The sequence below is a fragment of the Lepisosteus platostomus genome, chromosome 8, assembly GCF_059453375.1.
Source record: "Lepisosteus platostomus isolate fLepPlt1 chromosome 8, fLepPlt1.hap1, whole genome shotgun sequence".
NCBI lineage: Eukaryota > Metazoa > Chordata > Actinopteri > Semionotiformes > Lepisosteidae > Lepisosteus > Lepisosteus platostomus.
In genome coordinates, this window is record NC_142618.1 from 18,392,637 (window position 1) to 18,411,758 (window position 19,122).

Consider the following 19,122-nt stretch of genomic DNA (forward strand, 5'->3'; position numbering starts at 1 on the left):
TTGAGATATGAGATATGAGATTTTTCTTTGGCATGACCGTACAAAACTACAAAAAACAACACTCAAAATACAGATTAAAAACAAATAATAATCATAGACATGCAACAACACATAAACACACATCACACTCTCATTACACACTATCCGCTAGCTCCATACAGGAAACAATCACTTAGCTGTGTTTAATATGCCAATTACACAGGGAATAAAATATTTCCTGTAGACATTTTCTTCTCGTCTTATCATCTTGTATCACGTCCTTTCATAATGTATAAACAATTAAATATCATACTCATATATCACTAAGACTTGAGGGCACTAGGGCACTACAAGGTATAAGAATGAACACACATCTCGATACTTTCCTATCTCAATGACTCTCTCGTGCAGTGTTAATGTCCTGTAGTGTCCAGTCAGTGTGTCTGGACTGTATTAACCCCTCTCTCTCAGTGCAGTGTGAATGTCCTGTAGTGTCCAGTCAGTGTGTCTGTACTGTATTAACCCCTCTCTCTCAGTGCAGTGTTAATGTCCTGTAGTGTTCAGTCAGTGTGTCTGGACTGTGTTAACCCCTCTCTCTCAGTGCAGTGTTAATGTCCTGTAGTGTCCAGTCTGTGTGTCTGGACTGTATTAACCCCTCTCTCTCAGTGCAGTGTGAATGTCCTGTAGTGTCCAGTCAGTGTGTCTGTACTGTATTAACCCCTCTCTCTCAGTGCAGTGTTAATGTCCTGTAGTGTTCAGTCAGTGTGTCTGTACTGTATTAACCCCTCTCTCTCAGTGCAGTGTTAATGTGCTGTAGTGTCCAGTCTGTGTGTCTGGACTGTGTTAACCCCTCTCTCTCAGTGCAGTGTTAATGTCCTGTAGTGTCCAGTCTGTGTGTCTGGACTGTATTAACCCCTCTCTCTCAGTGCAGTGTTAATGTCCTGTAGTGTCCAGTCAGTGTGTCTGGACTGTATTAACCCCTCTCTCTCAGTGCAGTGTTAATGTCCTGAAGTGTCCAGTCAGTGTGTCTGGACTGTATTAACCCCTCTCTCTCAGTGCAGTGTTAATGTACTGTAGTGTCCAGTCAGTGTGTCTGGACTGTATTAACCCCTCTCTCTCAGTGCAGTGTTAATGTCCTGTAGTGTCCAGTCAGTGTGTCTGTACTGTATTAATCCCTCTCTCTCACTCCCTAATGGCATTCTTTTTTCCAGAATTCCTTTTCAGGTCCAGTATTTGTTTCTCCAGTATTGCCATCTTGGCTTCCAGACTCCGGTGTTTGTCGTCTGCCGTTGCCCCACGCAGCCCCCCCAGGAGCACGGAGACAACCAGTAGGGCCACCAGGAGCACAGCCCTCTTGTACGGATCCTCCACGTGGTACAGGATGGAGAAGAAAGCCCACATGAACAGGCTGAACTTGACCAGCCACAGGACCCGCCTCAGCACAGAGCCAACCAATCGCAGCGCCAGGGAGATCAGCCAGTATCCAATCAGGGTGGCCAGGCCCCACTGCATCATCTTGGCGACCTCCTCGGCAGTGAAGAGGGGCGTGGTCAGGCGGACTGTGCGGGACAACAGGACAGTGTCAGTGCAAAGTGCACCCTGCGCACAGGGAGATCAGAATGACATGTGAGCCACTGAACATCATCTCTCACCATTGACCTCTGCAGTTTTCAGCAGCTCGATACAGAGTCCAGCGACGACGTTCAGCCCAGTTGCAGCTCCCTCTGACAGCACTCTCACCGCACTCTGAGCGACCTGCCAGGACAGGGTCAGCGTTACTGCTGCCTCACTGGCAGAAGCCCTGCAGCCGGGCCCAATACCACAGATCAGAACCCCTGGAGCCGGGCCCAATATCGCTGACCAGAACCCCTACAGCCGGGCCCAATACCACAGATCAGAACCCCTACAGCCGGGCCCAATACAGCAGATCAGAACCCCTGCAGCCAGGCCCAATACAGCACATCAGAACCCCTACAGCCGGGCCCAATACAGCAGATCAGAACCCCTGGAGCCGGGCCCAATACAGCGGATCAGAACCCCTGCAGCCAGGCCCAATACAGCAGATCAGAACCCCTGGAGCCGGGCCCAATACAGCGGATCAGAACCCCTGCAGCCAGGCCCAATACAGCGGATCAGAACCCCTGCAGCCGGGCCCAATACAGCGGATCAACACCCCAGCAAGAACGCAGTACTTTAACTGGAACTGTACCTTCGGTTATGGGGCTGCGTTCTCTGTGCCATTTAAGGCTCAAAGGTTTGTGAACAGAAGTCTGAACAAGCAAGCAAACAGACCGATTCACGGTGGCAATCAACACCACCGATGAAGAGATCAACTGAACTGCAAGCCAACACTAACAGTAACACTAACCCCCTGTCTCCTCCCCGGGACCAGGGCTGGGAACCACAGCACCATGTCTCTGTGCCAACCAGTGCAAACTGTCTTCTGACCCACGTCCTGGGCAGCACCGACACCCGGCAGCTGAATCAGGAGGGTCAAAGGTCACAGAGGATAGGCTGAACTCTGGGCGCCGTCCCCCTGCCCAGAAACCTCAGGTGATGTCCCAGTAGCCGTCACTCCCGGCGTAAGAGAAGAATAACCCCCAGGCTCCATCTCCGAGCCCAGCCCAGAGTCCGGCCCAGGCGCAAGAGGAAGGAAAGCGCCGGGCTCAAGCCTCACCTCCAGCGCGCTGTCCAGGGTCTCCGGCCCGACCACCGACTCCGCCGCCCGGCGCGCCCGTCCGCAGCCTTCGGCGACCACACCCTGGAGCTGGTTCCAGGTGCCGCCGGCTCCCCGACTCTCCCCGGCCGGCCCGGGCTGCCCGAGACAGGCCGGTAGGGCCGCGCACAGCACCGCCAGCAGCACAGCGAAGGGTCTCCGGAGCGGGTACAAAGCCATCGCCAGCACCTGTCCGAGATCGGGACTGCAACACAGCCGACGGGCGAGTTCGCGATTTAAAACCTGGAGTTGAGCCCCGTCCGCCCTGCTTAGCACGTAAAGCTGAGAATGTTACTCATCAGAGAGCAACCCTTTTTTTTAGAAAACGCACAGCTGTCTCGCAGTAATAGAAGTTTAAATCCAATTTTAAAGGAACCTCTTCAAGTGCGAGTGAACCAGCTCTCCCTCATGAAGTATCTGCAGTCCAGAGGCCGCGCTCGTTTCCCAGTTAAACCAGGTTGTAGAAGATTAAATCTAAGACGACGAAAAGGTTGCTAAAAAGACTCCCGAAAAACTTAGAACATCAACTGAAACTCAGCGGCGATTTATGTATTTTATTAAAAATGATATATCCTGGTATAAGATGCGCCTCTGTCACAGCCTGTACAACCTTGTCTGGACTGCTGAGCCACACGAAGGCACAGTTCACTGGGAGATAAAATAAAGTCGCACTGAAATCTAAAACACCACATTAAGCCGCGACCTTCTGCGGCTAAAAATAGATATCTTTAAAAAAATACACAGCTGGCGCTGGAGAAGAGAGTTTTGTGCAAATGGAGGTCTGTCTTCAGTCCAAACGAGGGCTCCTTAATGTAGCTTTCGATCCGGGTTTAACTACTTGTTGCTGTTTTAAAGAAGTAATATTTTTTTTAATTAAAGGCTGACGATATCGGAAAAAGCGAGTTAAAACAGCGAAGCAATTAAAAGTTCGGCTAACTAAGCGAGCAAACACGGGCAATGTTTAGGACGCTCCTATCGCTAATATTAGTTACCGCTACAATGTTAGAAGCCTTCTGCTGAGCTGTATCTCCTTAAACGACCTGAGCCACCCCGCCCCGCCCTACCCGCCAGACTAAAGCGGAGTGACTCACACCGTATGCATGTTAAATTGGAGCCAAGCCCGTGCCTGGCGAGGGGCGTTGGAGCACCGTTGCATTTCGGGAGTTGTAGTTTGTGTGCAATTGAATTCCAAAGTAAACTTTATTATTGTCATTCCCTAATGGCAAATGGACAGCGTCCAGTACAGGACTACAACATATTCTGTGAGATGTATGAGACGTAAGACCGAGGTCCCGACTCTCTGCAGTTAAAAATCCCAGGGCGTTTCTCGAAAAGAGTAGGGGTGTAACCCCGGCGTCCTGGCCAAATTTCCCATTGGCCCTTATCAATCATGGCCTCCTAATAATCCTCCTCTGTGAATTGGCTTCATCACTCTGCTCTCCTCCCCACTGATAGCTGATGTGTGGTGAGCGTTCTGGCGCACTATGGCTGCCGTCGCATCATCCAGGTGGGGCTGCACACTGGGGGTGGTGGAGGGGAGTCCCCATTACCTGTAAAGCGCTTTGAGTGGAGTGTCCAGAAAAGTGCTATATAAGTGTAAGCAATTATTATTATCATTATTACTATTATTATTATTATTATTATAACCTATTATAACCGGGAGGTTAGATCTCTGCCACGCGGGGCTCTCACACCGATCCTGCAAAACTGCCTCCGCGCCTCCGCCGCCCCCGTCTTAACAGACTTCCCAACCCGCGCGGGTCCTGACACGAGGGCCCCTGGCTTTAATTCACACACTGCGTACAGCACCTCTGGGTCACGAGTACAATTTCTTGCAATTTGTCTTTTCCCATACCCCAGCTTGCTCTCCATGAGACACACAGACAGGGAGCTTTTATATTTCATTATTTCATATTTCCATAGGGTCAGCTATTTATACGGCACCCCTGGAGTAGTTGGGGTTAAGGGCCTTGCTCAGGGGCCCAACAGAGTAGGATTCCTCTGCCGGCTGCGGGACTTGAACCAGCAACCTTCCAGCCACAGGCGCAGATCCTTAGGCACAGAGCCACCGGTCCGCCCCCTGTTAGGTAGTTAGGAGCTAGTTGATCCCAGGATTTCATCCAGCATCCAGAAACCAGTGTATTGGTTTTAACATCATGGCTGGGAAGCTTGTTCCACACTCCCACCGCCATTTGTGTAAAGACATGCCTCAACGACATCAGTGGATACAAATCATCCTGGTTTCTCACTTTTCTCCCCCCTTCCCGCTGGTAAGCGTTACAGGAGCATAAAGTCACGAACCTCCTCCACATTCAGAGACACTTTCTTTCCTGCAAACTGTCAGATTATTCAATCCATGCTGAAAAGAGAAGAAAGAAGACACAATGTTTCGGCCGTTGAGCCTTCTTCAGGTGCCGAAATGTGGTGTTTTCTCTCTTCTCTTTTCAGCGTGGAATAAACCTATTACTTGTTCCTTTGCAGCCTACGCATGCTGACGCAGCTCCCCACCTGAACTACTTCAGATTATTCAATTCTGCCTCTACCACTGACTCATACTGACGTTTTTTTCCACACTTCTTGTGCTGACTTGTATTTTAAATTGTATGTGATTTCACTTCACTGCTGTTCTGTGTTTATATTTTGGTGTTTCCTCAATGTCTTTGTATTGGAGCGTACATGCAAACAAGCATTTCATTGCACTCGTGCATAAGACGAGCGAACTCAGCCGAACTGGGCCGCTTGTTCCACACTTGGCTTCTTTCAAGAAACAGCTGGATGGGATTCTAGTGCTAATAGCTACTACCAACCCAATGGGTTAGACGTAACATTTCTTAGGATGACCTGCAAGCTCACACGTTCACTGGCTTTCCCACTCTAGTCGCATACTGCTAACAGACATTTATTTTAGCCAATGAAAATGAGAGTACCTGGCGCTCTAACGACAACCTTTCTCTCGACCCAGAAGGAGGCGGGCCTGTAAGTCGTGATTCGCCTGTGGATTGGCTCAATTTGTCAAATAGGCGGTGTCGGAGGAGCATCGCGCCGAGCAAGAACGCCTGTCATTGGTCAAGATGTGGGAGAAGGCGGGGCTGGAGGACCGGGAGCTCTCGGAAGCTATCCCAGCATGCCGAGCGCGCCGCGGCGGTACTAAGTCGCGCGGCGTGTTGTTGCAGAGTTGTAATTCGCTGGGGCAAGTGTGTAAAAAATAAATCAAATCTACCGAAAGGACAGCGGAGATCTCCAGCACCCGATTCCGTTGTTGGCTGGAGGGTTTGAATCATGTCTTTCGTTTGTGCTAGTAAGTCCTGGCCGCCGGGAAAGCTCGGAAAAAAAGAGTTTCATTGTGAAGTAAAGACGCGTTGTAAATGTCGGCACGCAGTCGAGTTTTCCAGGGCTTGCGGCGATACACATCGTGAATTTGCCGATAGTAGCAGCAGTAGCGTGGGTTTCGTGTGTTGTGTAGAAAAAGCCTGTGTTTCTGGGAATGTTTTGGGTGCGCGAGTTGAGGTGAGGTGGGAGTGCGGGTCGGGGGAGGTGACGGAAGTTCGTTTCTCTCTCGTGTTGCAGTCTCTGCGCCTCATCGCTGCTTATTGAGACGGGTTTTTCTGCCTAAAAGTAACATCGGCGGCGGCAGGATTGTGCCACTGCACGTGTGAGCCCTCAGTCCTGTGTGAGGCTCCCCCCACTCGAGAAGGGAACTGTGCAGGGGTCCTCTGGCCTTGCAGTTCTGATGGTAACAGTACCCGCTGCCTGGGCACAGGCGGGTTTGTGCGCCGCAGGGCCTGATGCAGACGCTCAAAGACGACTGCTTTTGTTTTCCCGGATGATTTTCAGAGAGGCCGTTACCCTCGTGGGTTAACAGCCGTGTCTGTGCTGCCGTGGGAGGGGGGGTGTGTGAACTTCAGTCGACACTGACTCCGTCTTGCTCTCCCCCAGTCTGTCACGAGGTGCCGGAGCACCCCTGCGTGTCCCCGGTGTCCAACCAGGTGTTCGAGCGGCGGCTGATCGAGAAGTACATCGCGGAGAACGGCGCTGACCCCATCACCGGCCAGCCGCTGTCCGAGGAGCAGCTGGTGGACATAAAGGGTGAGGCTTCTGTTTGTCTGCTGTCCCTCTAGCCCTAATCCCAGCCCCAGTGCTGTCCAGCTGCTGGACATCAAGGGTGAGGCCTCTGTGTGTCTGCTGTCCCTCTAGCCCTAATCCCAGCCCCAGTGCTGTCCAGCTGCTGGACATCAAGGGTGAGGCCTCTGTGTGTCTGCTGTCCCTCTATCACTAATCCCAGCCCCAGTGTTGTCCAGCTGCTGGACATCAAGGGTGAGGCCTCTGTGTGTCTGCTGTCAATCTAACCCTAATCCCAGCCCCAGTGCTGTCCAGCTGCTGAAGAGCAGATTGTAGACATCAAGGGTGAGGATTCTGTGTGTCTGCTGTCAGTCTAACCCTAATCCCAACCTCGTCTGCTGTCCAGCTGCTGTCTGAAGAGCAGCTCGTGGACATCAAAGGTGAGGTGTGTCTTGCCATCTCCCACGCTGCACTGCTGGGATGCCTGAGCAGCTCGCTGCTGTAGGAGGCGTGAAAGATGAACCTCAGCACTGTGTTCTACCGCATGGCTGACCCGGTAGGGAGCTACGTCCTGGGAGAGGTGGATCTAGCCGAGCAGCGCGGGGAAGGGTCCTTTTCCGCACAACATCGTGTCCTCCTGCACAGCCGGGGAAAGCTGTCGGCAGACCTGAAAGCACACGCATGCTTGCTGTTCCTGCTGATGTAGCGGGGCTCGGAGTGCTCAGCCCCTTCTGACTCGTGCACAGTGTCAGACTCGGCCGTGGAGTTATCCCCTGTCTCCACAGCGGCCGAGAGCCGCTGGGGTCTAATCCCAGCAGGGGCAGGGAGAGCTGTAGCTTCTTTCGCCCCTGGAAGTGCTGCATTGGAGCCTTCATGTTGGACTGAACACTTCCACTGGAACAAATGCATGTATATCATGATTCCTTTCCCGTCCAACCCTTCTACTTACTAACTGATCCGAGGATCTCGGCCTGCAGTTTCTTTAAAGAGTCCAGGGTATCGGCTTCAACGTCATAGCAGGGCGGTTTGTTTTACACTCACACTCCCACTCCCACTCGTAAACTAGCTTTAGTGAAGAAAGAAGTTTGTTCCAGGTCCCTGGTGTCTGAGCCTTGGGGTCTTATTTGTATTCTTGGCTTATGCAGAAGCAAGCCTTGTGTACTGCTAGAGACTTCAGAAAAAAAACCCATTAAGTACAGTCCAAACAGTTTCTGATTTCTGTGCTGAAGGAATCGAGATCCTGATGCGCGGAGCTCCCACTGCTGGTGTCAGCAGGACCTGTCGAGTTCCAGAGGGACCGTCTCTATTAACCACCCTGTCTCTCTTTCAGTCTCTCACCCCATCAGGCCCAAGGCTCCGTCTGCAACCAGTATTCCTGCCATTCTCAAGGCACTACAGGATGAGTGGGTGAGTTTCTCAGTGTGTCTGGACTGTATTAACCCCTCTCTCTCAGTGCAGTGTTAATGTCCTGTAGTGTCCAGTCAGTGTGTCTGGACTGTATTAACCCCTCTCTCTCAGTGCAGTGTTAATGTACTGTAGTGTCCAGTCAGTGTGTCTGGACTGTATTAACCCCTCTCTCTCAGTGTTAATGTACTGGAGTGTCCAGTGAGGGTCTGTCATGTTTTATTTGCTGTAGTAACTCCACTGTCTGTCTTTCAGGATGCAGTGATGCTGCACAGCTTCACTCTCAGACAGCAGCTGCAGACGACTCGTCAGGAGCTGTCTCACGCCCTGTATCAGCATGACGCCGCCTGCCGTGTCATTGCCCGGCTCACCAAGGAGGTCACCGCTGCCAGAGAAGGTACAGCTCTCGGTGCCTTTTGTCTGGTCGCCTGTTGTCGTTCATCCTTGTTAGACATCAAACTGATCGCTCCCTGCTTTCTCTGTAGCCCTGGCGACGCTGAAGCCTCAGGCGGGATTGGTGGTTCCACAGGCAGTGCCCGCCTCCCAGCCCACTGCCGCAGTGAGTCATTGGTTAAACGGCCTGCCTGTCAGTGTAAAGTTACCCGGGATGCGTTGTGTGAATCGATGTGACGAGTGTTTGTTTCTCTCAGGGAGGTGGGGAGCCCATGGAGGTCAGCGAGCAAGTGGGAATGACTCCGGAGATCATACAAAAGGTACTGTAAGCTGCTCTTTCTCATACCTGCTGCAATGTTTGGTCACTTTTTTCAGTAAGCTCTGTGCTGAAGACGAGCTCCCGGGATCTGCTTCTGTAGCTAGTTGACAGAGCAGCACTGCCCCCTGATGGGACACTCGTTCTTCACAGAGTAACCTCCACTGAATTCAGCCTGTACCCCTCAAATACAGCAGCTTATTGCCCCCGAAATCCAGCAGGGGCCTGCAGCCCGTACCCCCTGATCCAGCAGGGCGCCTGGCTTTGTTGGGGTACAGGTCTACAGCTGCTAGCCCCATGCAGCAGGGTTTCATGAGTGATTCCATTAGTGATATCTTCCCATTGTGGCGTCGCGGCCACAGAGGAGCTGGTGACCGGCCTGTCGGTGTGGCTGCCGTGCCGCAGTGCCTTCAGGGCTCTCCTCACAGCCCTCCTGTGAGCCAGCGAGGGCTTGACTTCTTTCGCAGAGCTCGTCTGGCCTCGAGGCTTGTCTGCTCTTAGTCTGTTACACACTCCAGAAGCAATGGGTTTATATTAACTGATATCTCCCTCTCTCTCTTCAGCTCCAAGACAAGGCCACTGTCCTGACCACCGAGAGAAAGAAGGTCAGTCTGCGAGGACACTCTGTCTTTCCGTCTGCTCTTACTGTCATCACCTGTGTGATTTTAACCCCTCTCTCTCCCCCACACTGACTCTGCTTAAGAGCACCAGATAAGTCACAAACCAGAGCACATCCCGTCTGTTAGGTAGTTAACTGATCCAAAGATCTCATCCAGCTGTTTTTTGAAAGAAACGCTGGTATCGGCTTAACAACACAGCTGGACAGCCTGTTCCACACTCCCACCCTCCTTTGTGTAAAGAAGTGAGTTCTGTTCTCGGTTTTAAACGTACTTCCATGATTTCTGGTTTGTGTTTCTCTCCTAATTGCAAAGTCCCCTGGGCTGACTTTACATTTGAGGAGGCTGAATACTTTTTTCTTAGAATTAATTTTCTCCCCCCTTTTCTGCTCTGACTCTCTCACACAGTGGTGATGATGATGATGATAATTACATTTAAAAGTAATAGTCATAACATCGTACGGCAGAGTCATTGCAGTACGTGCTCTCTGTATGTCTGTTAAACTCTTCCCTGTCTGTTTCAGTAACCCGTGCTTCCTCTTTCTTTCAGAGAGGGAAGACCGTTCCCGAAGAGCTGGTCAGGGCTGAAGATCTCAGCAAGTACAGACAAGTGGCTTCTCACGCTGTGAGTGTGGTCTAGGAGAGGGGTGGGCTGAAATGGTGATGGCAGGGGTTCACAGCGTGTCCAGAGATGGAAGATGCTGAGTTGGGGTGGGGGGGTGCTCCGTATGGCTCCTGTTGGATTGCAGAGCTGGGTTTGATGGGAATTGTGACCTTGTGCCCAGCAAGGATCGCAGCTCACTGCTGGGATAAGGGAGGAGTATTTGTGTTCAGCTGCAGTGGTGGCACATGAAGACTTACCATCTCTCCTCCTCCCGCAGGGCCTGCACAGCGCCAGCATCCCTGGTATCCTGGCCCTGGATCTGTGCCCCACGGACACCAACAAAGTGCTCACAGGTGAGGACGCCATCGGATCGCTCTCCCCTCTCTGCGCTGAGCCACCGGCCCTTCTCCCCTTACCTCCCGTGCTTCTGTTTCAGGTGGCGCTGACAAGAATGTGGTTGTGTTTGACAAGAATGCTGAGCACATCATGGCTACACTGAAGGGACACACCAAGAAGGTCACCAGTGTCATCTACCACCCGTCACAGGTCTGTCTCTCACTGGAGAGCAGTGTTAATGTCCTGTAGTGTCTGGACTGTATTAACCCCTCTCTCTCAGTGCAGTGTTAATGTACTGTAGTGTCCAGTCAGTGTGTCTGGACTGTATTAACCCCTCTCTCTCAGTGCAGTGTTAATGTCCTGTAGTGTCCAGTCAGTGTGTCTGGACTGTATTAACCCCTCTCTCTCTCTCTCCCTCCCTCAGTCGGTGGTGTTCTCCTCCTCTCCGGACAGCACTATCAGGGTGTGGTCGGTCTCGAGCTCCAGCTGTGTCCAGGTGATCCGTGCTCACGAGAGCGGGGTGACTGGCCTTTCTCTGCACGCCACCGGGGACTACCTGCTCAGTGCCTCTGAGGATCAGGTAACCCTGCTGCACCTGCGCCATGTTTTTCCCGCTGTGCCGCGGTCTGCGCACACTGCCGCCCTCAGAGCGGTCCTCTGGCAGGGATGGGCTGGAGCCGTGGACCCGGCTCATTCCACATTGCCACTAGGGCTGCAGTCAGAGGGGTGCGTGTTGCCTCATCATGTATCATTTCTTCACATGGTCTCTTGAGATTCAGAACTCATAAAGTAACTCCACAGAGGCTATTCGGCACGTGGAGCCCGGTTGGTAGTTTATAATTAATTGAGCTGAGGATCTCATTCCAGCTGTTTCTTAAAGGAAAAGTCGGGATATCAGCTTCTCAACATAATGGCTGGGCATTATGGTCCCACACTCCTGCCTCCCTTTGTGAAAAAGGACATTCTTGTCCGACTTCCTGAAAGAAAGGAGCAGCAGGGTATCGGCTTCAGCTACATGGCTGGGCGGCCTGTGTGTGCTGTCCTGACTGAAGGGTCTCGTCCAGCTGCTTTTTGAAAGAAGCCAGGCTGTCGGCTTGGTCAACACGGCTGGGTAGTTTGTTCCAGTCTGCCACAAGTCGCACACGGGAGGAGCCCTTCCAGTCTGTTCAGTCGTTAATTGATCCAGGGATCTCATCCAGCTGTTTCTCGAAAGAAGAGGGACTTTGACTTCAACAACGTGGCAGCTCTGAACATACAAGTTCGAACAGGAGGCCTGTAACTCCTGTTGTCGGTTTTAAATGCTCTTCGCTGTAGCTTCCACTTGCGTCCCCTGGTTGGTGTACTGAAGCTCTCCCAGTGCAGCGTGACCACAGGGAGCAGTCTCCCAGAGTCGCTCTCGCCCCTGTCCAGCACGTCTCGTGTGCGGTGTGCTGTCAGGCTGCGGCCATCCTGATCCCGGTCCGTCGCGGAGCTTTGCTCCAGCCAGCTCTGTGATACGCTGGTGGGAACAGGATCGGTGGAGCTATGGGGGTTGGTGGTTGGAGCCAAGACCTGCAATAGAGTGGACTGGACTGGTCCGAACACTTCATGCCTCACTTGACGTAAGCGAGCAGCACGTGGTGGTAAACGCGCCAGCGTGGCGTGATTCATCTCCAGGGTGCGATGTGAGCTGTGTACTTCAAGCTGCCTTCTCTGTCCAGCAGTCTTGCTCACCGTACCCCTGTCCTCGCTTCTTCCTCAGTACTGGGCGTTCTCCGATATCCAGACCGGCCGAGTGCTGACCAAGGTGACCGACGAGGCTGCTGGCTGTGGTGAGTCCCCTCTCTGTCCCCCATCAGTCTGCTAGCCCTGCGAGAATCAAGCCCTTCAACGTGCAAATGTCGTCATCATCATAGGCTGGTCTGTGGAGTCTGGGATGAGAGGTCAGCCAAGGATCAGTGACCTGCTGTATTATGGAGTAGGACAGGATAGGAACCTGCTACTGTCCCAGTGTGAATTAATAGACGGGTGCACGGCTCATGGGTGACGTTCCTCTTCCGGGAGTGAGCTCTAGCAGGGGTCCAGGAGTGTGTGCGCTACCACCCTGTTGGCCACGCCTGAGCGCGTCTCCTCCCAGGGAGGAGTTCGGATCAAGTGCTCCTGGTTTCTCAGGCCAGCTGTTTGCTGATGTTTTGTGTTGTCAGCATTCTGTTAATACTGGTGTTATTGTAGTTGTCTGGCAGTGATCCACCACTGGAGTAAGGGTCCCTCACGATTTGTTCACAGATAAGTTTATCATAATATTGTTTCCCCATCATCCTCGGCTCTAGCCTGTGCTCCAGCTCCACCTGTATTTGACGTGTTTCCCCATCATCCTCAGCTCTGGCCCCTGCCCCAGCTCCACCTGTATTTGACGTGTTTCCCCATCATCCTCGGCTCTGGCCTGTGCCCTAGCTCTGCTCGTGCAGGCCTGGTGCCCCCTCACTGTGCCTGTTGTTAACGTTGATGTTTCATGTCTGCTGTTTCAGCCCTGACCTGCGCCCAGTTCCACCCTGACGGGCTGATCTTCGGCACGGGCACGGCCGACTCCCAGATCAAGATCTGGGACCTGAAGGAGCGCACCAACGTGGCCAACTTCCCCGGCCACAGCGGCCCCGTGACGGCCATCGCCTTCTCCGAGAACGGCTACTACCTGGCCACCGGCGCGCAGGACTGCTCCGTCAAGCTCTGGGATCTGAGGAAGCTGAAGAACTTCAAGACCATCACGCTGGACCACTCCTACGAGGTGAGGCGGCCAGTGTGCCCCACGCTGGGTGGGGGGAGTATGAGGAGGTCAGGGGTGCCCTGTCCCAGGCAAGGGGCCAGGGGAACAGACCTCTTATCCTTCATTATCCTTCATATTGAAAATACTGTACCACAGGTGGACAGTGTGATGGGAAAGGGATAGTAAATCTCGTTGCTGGACTCGGAGAAGTGATGCACCTCCCAAAATCTTTCTGGGCTCTGGAGAATAACGAACAGGGTTAATAAACCCTGGTGAGCCTGCAGCTCCGCTCTCCTGTCCCCGAGTCCGCGGTCTCGCAGGAGCTGGGGGAAATCGGGGAGGAGCGCTGCAGTATTGAGAGCGCTCCCTCTCTGCGCTTTCGCAGCAGCTAAGAAAGCGTCGCTTCTGACGTGCGGCGGGTTCAGGGTGCGCTAGGACTTAAGTCAGCCAGCGGGTGTGTGTTTGGTGCGCTTGACGCACCGAACGGGAGTTTCCTGGGGCCGCGGGCTGGGTGGCTGCTCTGGGGGGCTGCGGGACGTCGCTGGGCCCTGCTGACGTCCCCCTCCTCCGTTCGCAGGTGAAGTCCTTGATATTTGACCAGAGCGGAACTTACTTGGCAGTAGGAGGGTCTGACATCAGGGTCTATATCTGCAAGCAGTGGTCTGAAGTCCTCAACTTCACCGGTAAGAGCATCTTCCTGAAGCAACACTCTACACAAACTAAACTCCTTTACTCCTTTAGCTTTTAACAACCAACCTCTACTGTAACTGGACTGTGACTGCCTACTGTATTACCCCCTCTCTCAGTGCAGTGTTAATGTCCTGTAGTGTCCAGTCAGTGTGTCTGGACTGTATTAACCCCTCTCTCTCAGTGCGGTGTTAATGTCCTGTAGTGTCCAGTCAGTGTGTCTGGACTGTATTAACCCCTCTCTCTCAGTGCAGTGTTAATGTACTGTAGTGTCCAGTCAGTGTGTCTGGACTGTATTAACCCCTCTCTCTCAGTGCAGTGTTAATGTCCTGTAGTGTCCAGTCAGTGTGTCTGGACTGTATTAACCCCTCTCTCTCAGTGCGGTGTTAATGTCCTGTAGTGTCCAGTCAGTGTGTCTGGACTGTATTAACCCCTCTCTCTCAGTGCAGTGTTAATGTACTGTAGTGTCCAGTCAGTGTGTCTGGACTGTATTAACCCCTCTCTCTCTCTCTCACACAGAGCACACAGGCCTGGTGACAGGAGTGGCCTTTGGGCAGCATGCCCAGTTCCTAACCTCCTCTGGGATGGACCGCAGCCTCAAGTTCTACAGCCTGTGAGAGAGCCCTGTGGCCATGAGTAGAAATGCCGAGGACATGCTGTGAAGTACATGATGATTGAAAATGATAATGATGTTAACTGTATTACTGACCTGTCTGATGCAGTAACAGGTTGTCTTTGTGTTTTTTAAAAGAATTTTTTGTTAATTTTTGTCCTTGCCCATTGCCTTCATCTCTCTCACTCGCCCTCCTGCTTTCTTTGCCCCTCTCCCTTGGCGCCGCCCTCTAGCCTGTATATGTACCGCGCTCCCTCAGCGCTGCCGAACCCTTCCTCTGTACCTGTGCGGTGTGTGCAGACTGCCCCCTGGTGGCTGTCTGCAGTCATGCAGGCCTCTGACGCCACCTGCTAGTTCAGTTTTTATTTCAGATGTCTTGTAGGTTTTTAAAGTTGCCCATGGGCCTGTTCATGAGCTCTATACAGTCATGTGACGCCCCCCCGCCTGGCCTGGGCGCGTGCAGAGTTCCCAGCGCGAGTATCGCCCCCGGCCCGGTGGGCTCAGTGTCCGTTTCTTTGCTGTTTTTTATAGTGGCAGAAAGATTTCCGAAACCGGTCCGTATCTGTACGCAGTAATAATCCTGATAATAAAATCCTTTACTCCCGGCGCGTGTCCGCCTCTTCCTTCGGTCGTTCTGCGGGTCTGCTCCGGGTCTCCCTCCTGTACAGGAAGCGAGAGCCACTGGTTTCCTTCTGCAGCAGCGCTGGAAAAGTCGCCTGCTTCTAGTTTAAGACACCAGGAGAGAGCACAAGGGAGAGCCTCTCTCTGTAAAAGTGTGTGGAGCTGAGGGGAGACCGGAGAAATTCGGATCAGTGCCCCAGCACGCGGGAGAGAGTGCTGTGCTCCCGTGGGAGATGCCCAAGCAGCAGGGCTGGGAAAAGTGGTCTTGTTGTGGCTTCCCGTCGACTGGCGAAGAGGGCAGCGCTGCACTAGCAGAGGCTAGTGACGAACGAGACGCGGGTGTCAACACTGTGAAAGCATCATGTACACTGTCTAGCCCAGGGGTTCTTAATCTGGGGGTGTGGGAGTAATACACAGGGTGCATGCTCATTACACAGATATTCCTCTTTGGATTTGTATAATCTGTGCTTTATTATTTTAACTATTGAATTAAATAGGACCGTAACCCTTTCGATAAAACTTGAAATGATCATTAAAAATGCAGACCTAGGTTTTAAAATGTTGGTACTGTTGAAGATAGCTAGAGCCATCTTAAAGAGTCTGGTTTTTGATTGCAGAAATCAGAAGCTATAAGGTATTGCAGAGATTCCTGTCCAGCCTTGTGCAAAGATGGGTGGGCTGCTCTGGGGTTAGGAGCAGCGCTGGAAGATGGAGAAGTTCCTTGGCCAGATGATGCAATTTGTTCATGAATTGCTGACATCTCTTGAGGTATTCTGAACGGGATGCAGAAGAGAATATCGTGTCGCAGTGCAGTCAAGCGCTGCTTTTTATTAGGTCTGGACACTGGTAGCATAAAAGAAGAATTTCTCTATCGTAGGTCTATTCTAACAACCATGAAGACTTCAGACATGCGTGAAGAAGTAGGGTTTCTGTGCCAGTCGAGGGTTTAAGTGGTAGAAGGGAGGAAACTGTGCTGCAAAGGGCCCTGATTTTCCACCCTGATGAAGAATCTCCGCACGCCATCCTGACTCACTGCTCCCTCCAGCGGGATGCTCGGACTTTTACATCCCTTCCAGACGCTCTGACGGATTTCCTATCGGCAGCTAGACAAGCAGTCAGCTTTCTTCCGATGGCCCGACTTTTAAAATAGGTCTGGATGTGATTTTCAGATCAATTAGCTATCAAGTACCAAATGGCTTGGAATTGGCAGAAAAGCCTCCTTTTGTGACCTGTCTAAAGTTCCTTATTTCTCTCATTGGCAATATTCCCTAGCTGAAAAGAAGGCTGCAGTCTGCAGTTCTGACCAGTTAAAAACAGCTGCGTAACTTCACTGGCCAAGAGCGTGTGTGTTTGAACAGCTTTGTCTCTGCCTCACAACAAGGGCAATCTTAAGATAAGGGTTCTACCTGATAGTGAAATGTCAACCCACATGTTGTTTTCCCAGTAGGGTCACAAGTCCAGCTCTTGCCATCTGACCTGTAAACTGTGCCTTTTTTAACTTGTTCTGGTGAGAATCCTTGGAGAGCGAGCCGTGATCGCCACAGGTCGGTATCTCTTTCATTCTCCTGGCCTGCCATGGAAGGAGAAGGCTGTTCCTGCTCACTGTAGCAGTCCTGAGTGATCGTGGTGCTGCAGCACATGTGTAATGAGAGGTGGTGCTGTGGTCAGCATCACTGCCTCTCAGTACTGGAGCCCTGGGGTCAGTACCTGGGGTGCTGTCGGTGTGGAGTTTGAATGTTCTTCCTGCGTTAGTGTGGGTTTCCTCCTGCAGTCAAACACATGCTGGCTTCTGGGGAAATTGGCCCTGGGGTGAGTGTGTGAGTATCGGTGTCTGTGTGGCCTGTGATGGACTGGTGTCTAGTCCAGGATGTACCATGAGTCTGTTGCTTGCCAGGACAGACTCCAGCCCCCTTGCGGCACTGAATTGGAAGCATCTGTTCTTTGAGACACAGGTCGGGCTGAGTGTGTCCTGGGGTGGACAGAGACACACAAGTCGGGCTGAGCGTGTCCTGGGGTGGACAGAGACACACAGGTCGGACTGAGTGACTCCTGGGGTGGACAGACACACGGGTTGGGCTGACTGACTGCTGGGGTGGACAGAGACAGCAGAATTAAGAACTGCCCGTGACAAGTTGAGCGACATCATATCCAACATACCTGCTATCACGTCAAGTATCAAATCTGGGGTCACCGCATTCAAACATTCACTCAAGAGGACAGTCCGTGGACGGGAGGGAGGGGGCTGCCGGTGATATTTGTACCAATAGATATTTGTACAATGAACAAAAACAAGGGGAAAATTCCGGACATTTCAAGTGATTTGAAAATTCCTCCCGGACGGAGAGCTCAGGACTTGTCCGGGTACGGTAACAGTGAAGTGTTTGCCTGCATACTGAACGCTGTGCACACACTCTGTAATGCCTGAAAAACGAGTGTGGAGGGCGCGTACGTGTCTGCTGGTCATTCTGTATTTATCAATTCAATTCAGTTCAATTCAAGGTGCTTTATTAGCATGACCGATGGGTACAATCAGTGTTGCCAAAGCAATTAAAAAATAATAAAATGAACATGGAACAAAACAAAAAATAGAAGTAAAATAAAATCTACAGACATGTTACAGACATTTACAACAAAGACATATTATAAAATATTGACATATACTGTAGGCGGCTGGAGTATTATTGGGAGACGGACTCACTGTTCCTCAGGCTGTGACAGGAGATCACATACTGGGCTGCCAGATCCACTGAGTTCCCTCCTCCCTCTCCCAGTAGGATTGGGACCCATTGTGATTCTGGCAGGTGTGGGAACTCTGGGATTAGATTTCTGAATTGAATTTATCTATCTATCTGTATTTGTCTATGTCTGTTACAGACATCTCTGCCTGCTCGACCTGTTCCCCTTGGAATTTATCCAAGCTGTGCCGAGACTTGTCCAATCTTATCGCGCCAATCAGGCTCTGTCGGGCGAGATTGACGGCTGTTCTGTGCGCAGCTGTCCCCACATCAGGAAATCACAGACCGAGGGCTTCTGGAGACCCAGCTATCTCCCCGCGGGTCTGGTTTTTAAATGTGCTTATCTGCACTACACGGCTCCGAAAGGCAGTCGGGCGCTCTCTCGGCTCCACCGGCCAGAGGCGGAAGTGCAGCCAACGCGGAAGTGGGGCCGGTGACGTCCGGGCACGAGGAGGTAACGTGACCCGGGCCGCAGCCCGAGGTGCGGAAGTCTCGGCAGTTGCTATCTGCGGCTCTGATCGCCCGGAGATCACTCGGAGTCTGGTTGCGCAGGCGGAGGCACGCTGCCGGGGTGACATACTTGAGGTAAGACCGCGATCGCAGACCTTCAGCGGGTGCCTGCGGGTGTGGATGTATCTGAATGCGGCTCCTGTCCAGCCGTGAAGCTGAGCTGTAAAAACCGCTTTCCACAAAACACTCTCGTCCGATCGTCTGCGTCTGGTAGCCGGGTCCAGCCAACGATGATAACAGGCGTGCCGTGTTCGTGACCGCTCCGTTTGCTGCAGGGGCTTGTGCCGCTGCTGAGTTTTAGCCTGGAGGGGAGGTTTGTTGTGGATCTGCAGTTGGAGTGACCGAGCCTGATGTTTGTGTTTGAGTCTGAGGAAGTTAACCGTGTGTTTCGAGAGCTCGCACAGCGACTGTTTCACTCATTCGACCGTTAAAACTGGCAGTAATAATAGCTGGGGGTTTTGGGGAAGTCTGCCTGCGAACTGAGTTCAGGACATTCTGGTATTTCTTCACTACGTGCAGCTCTTGGGAATGTACGTCAGGGAAAGAGGAAATATTTTCTCTTTCATTCCTTGTGTCTCTCGTCTCTGCGTCTCACTCGTTCTTTCTCTTCAGTTATTTTAATGTTAAGATATTTTGTATTGATTTATCTCCTCTCTCTCAGTGCAGTGTTAATGTCCTGTAGTGTCCAGTCAGTGTGTCTGGACTGTATTAACCCCTCTCTCTCAGTGCAGTGTTAATGTCCTGTAGTGTCCAGTCAGTGTGTCTGGACTGTATTAACCCCTCTCTCTC

The 19,122-nt window shown here is 52.1% G+C and overlaps 3 protein-coding genes and 1 long non-coding RNA gene across 5 annotated transcripts in view; 2 read left to right on the forward strand and 2 right to left on the reverse strand.

Annotated features, from left to right (window-relative positions):
- On the reverse strand, window positions 1–3,786 carry LOC148656992 (voltage-gated monoatomic cation channel TMEM109-like). The gene is made up of 3 exons (XM_088644373.1): window positions 2,657–3,786; window positions 1,632–1,734; window positions 1–1,538 (listed from the first exon to the last, which is right to left on the reverse strand). Exons 1-3 carry the CDS (start codon window positions 2,873–2,875, stop codon window positions 1,162–1,164), a joined length of 699 nt encoding a protein of 232 aa, XP_088500499.1. The 5' UTR covers window positions 2,876–3,786; the 3' UTR covers window positions 1–1,161.
- LOC148656993 (uncharacterized) overlaps window positions 1–19,122 on the reverse strand; it is a 26,367-nt gene continuing 7,245 nt past the window's right edge. Inside the window, exon 2 of the long non-coding RNA XR_015941055.1 lies at window positions 1–1,089. This is a non-coding gene — a long non-coding RNA (uncharacterized LOC148656993). The remainder of the gene's footprint in view (window positions 1,090–19,122) is intronic.
- On the forward strand, window positions 5,810–15,071 carry prpf19 (pre-mRNA processing factor 19). Its single transcript, XM_088644309.1, has 15 exons — window positions 5,810–5,993; window positions 6,632–6,781; window positions 8,085–8,161; window positions 8,414–8,555; window positions 8,644–8,717; window positions 8,809–8,871; window positions 9,431–9,472; window positions 10,035–10,109; window positions 10,366–10,441; window positions 10,525–10,634; window positions 10,849–11,004; window positions 12,166–12,235; window positions 12,932–13,188; window positions 13,745–13,850; window positions 14,374–15,071. Exons 1-15 carry the CDS (start codon window positions 5,975–5,977, stop codon window positions 14,469–14,471), a joined length of 1,515 nt encoding a protein of 504 aa, XP_088500435.1. The 5' UTR covers window positions 5,810–5,974; the 3' UTR covers window positions 14,472–15,071.
- Window positions 18,252–19,122, forward strand: part of tcirg1b (T cell immune regulator 1, ATPase H+ transporting V0 subunit a3b) — a 21,539-nt gene continuing 20,668 nt past the window's right edge. The window contains exon 1 of one of the 2 annotated variants that reach the window (XM_088644292.1): window positions 18,252–18,408. The gene's annotated coding sequence lies outside the window, so the exon portion shown is untranslated. Of the gene's footprint in view, window positions 18,409–18,436; window positions 18,647–19,122 lie in introns of those variants that run through there. The other variant, XM_088644293.1, reaches the window with a different exon arrangement.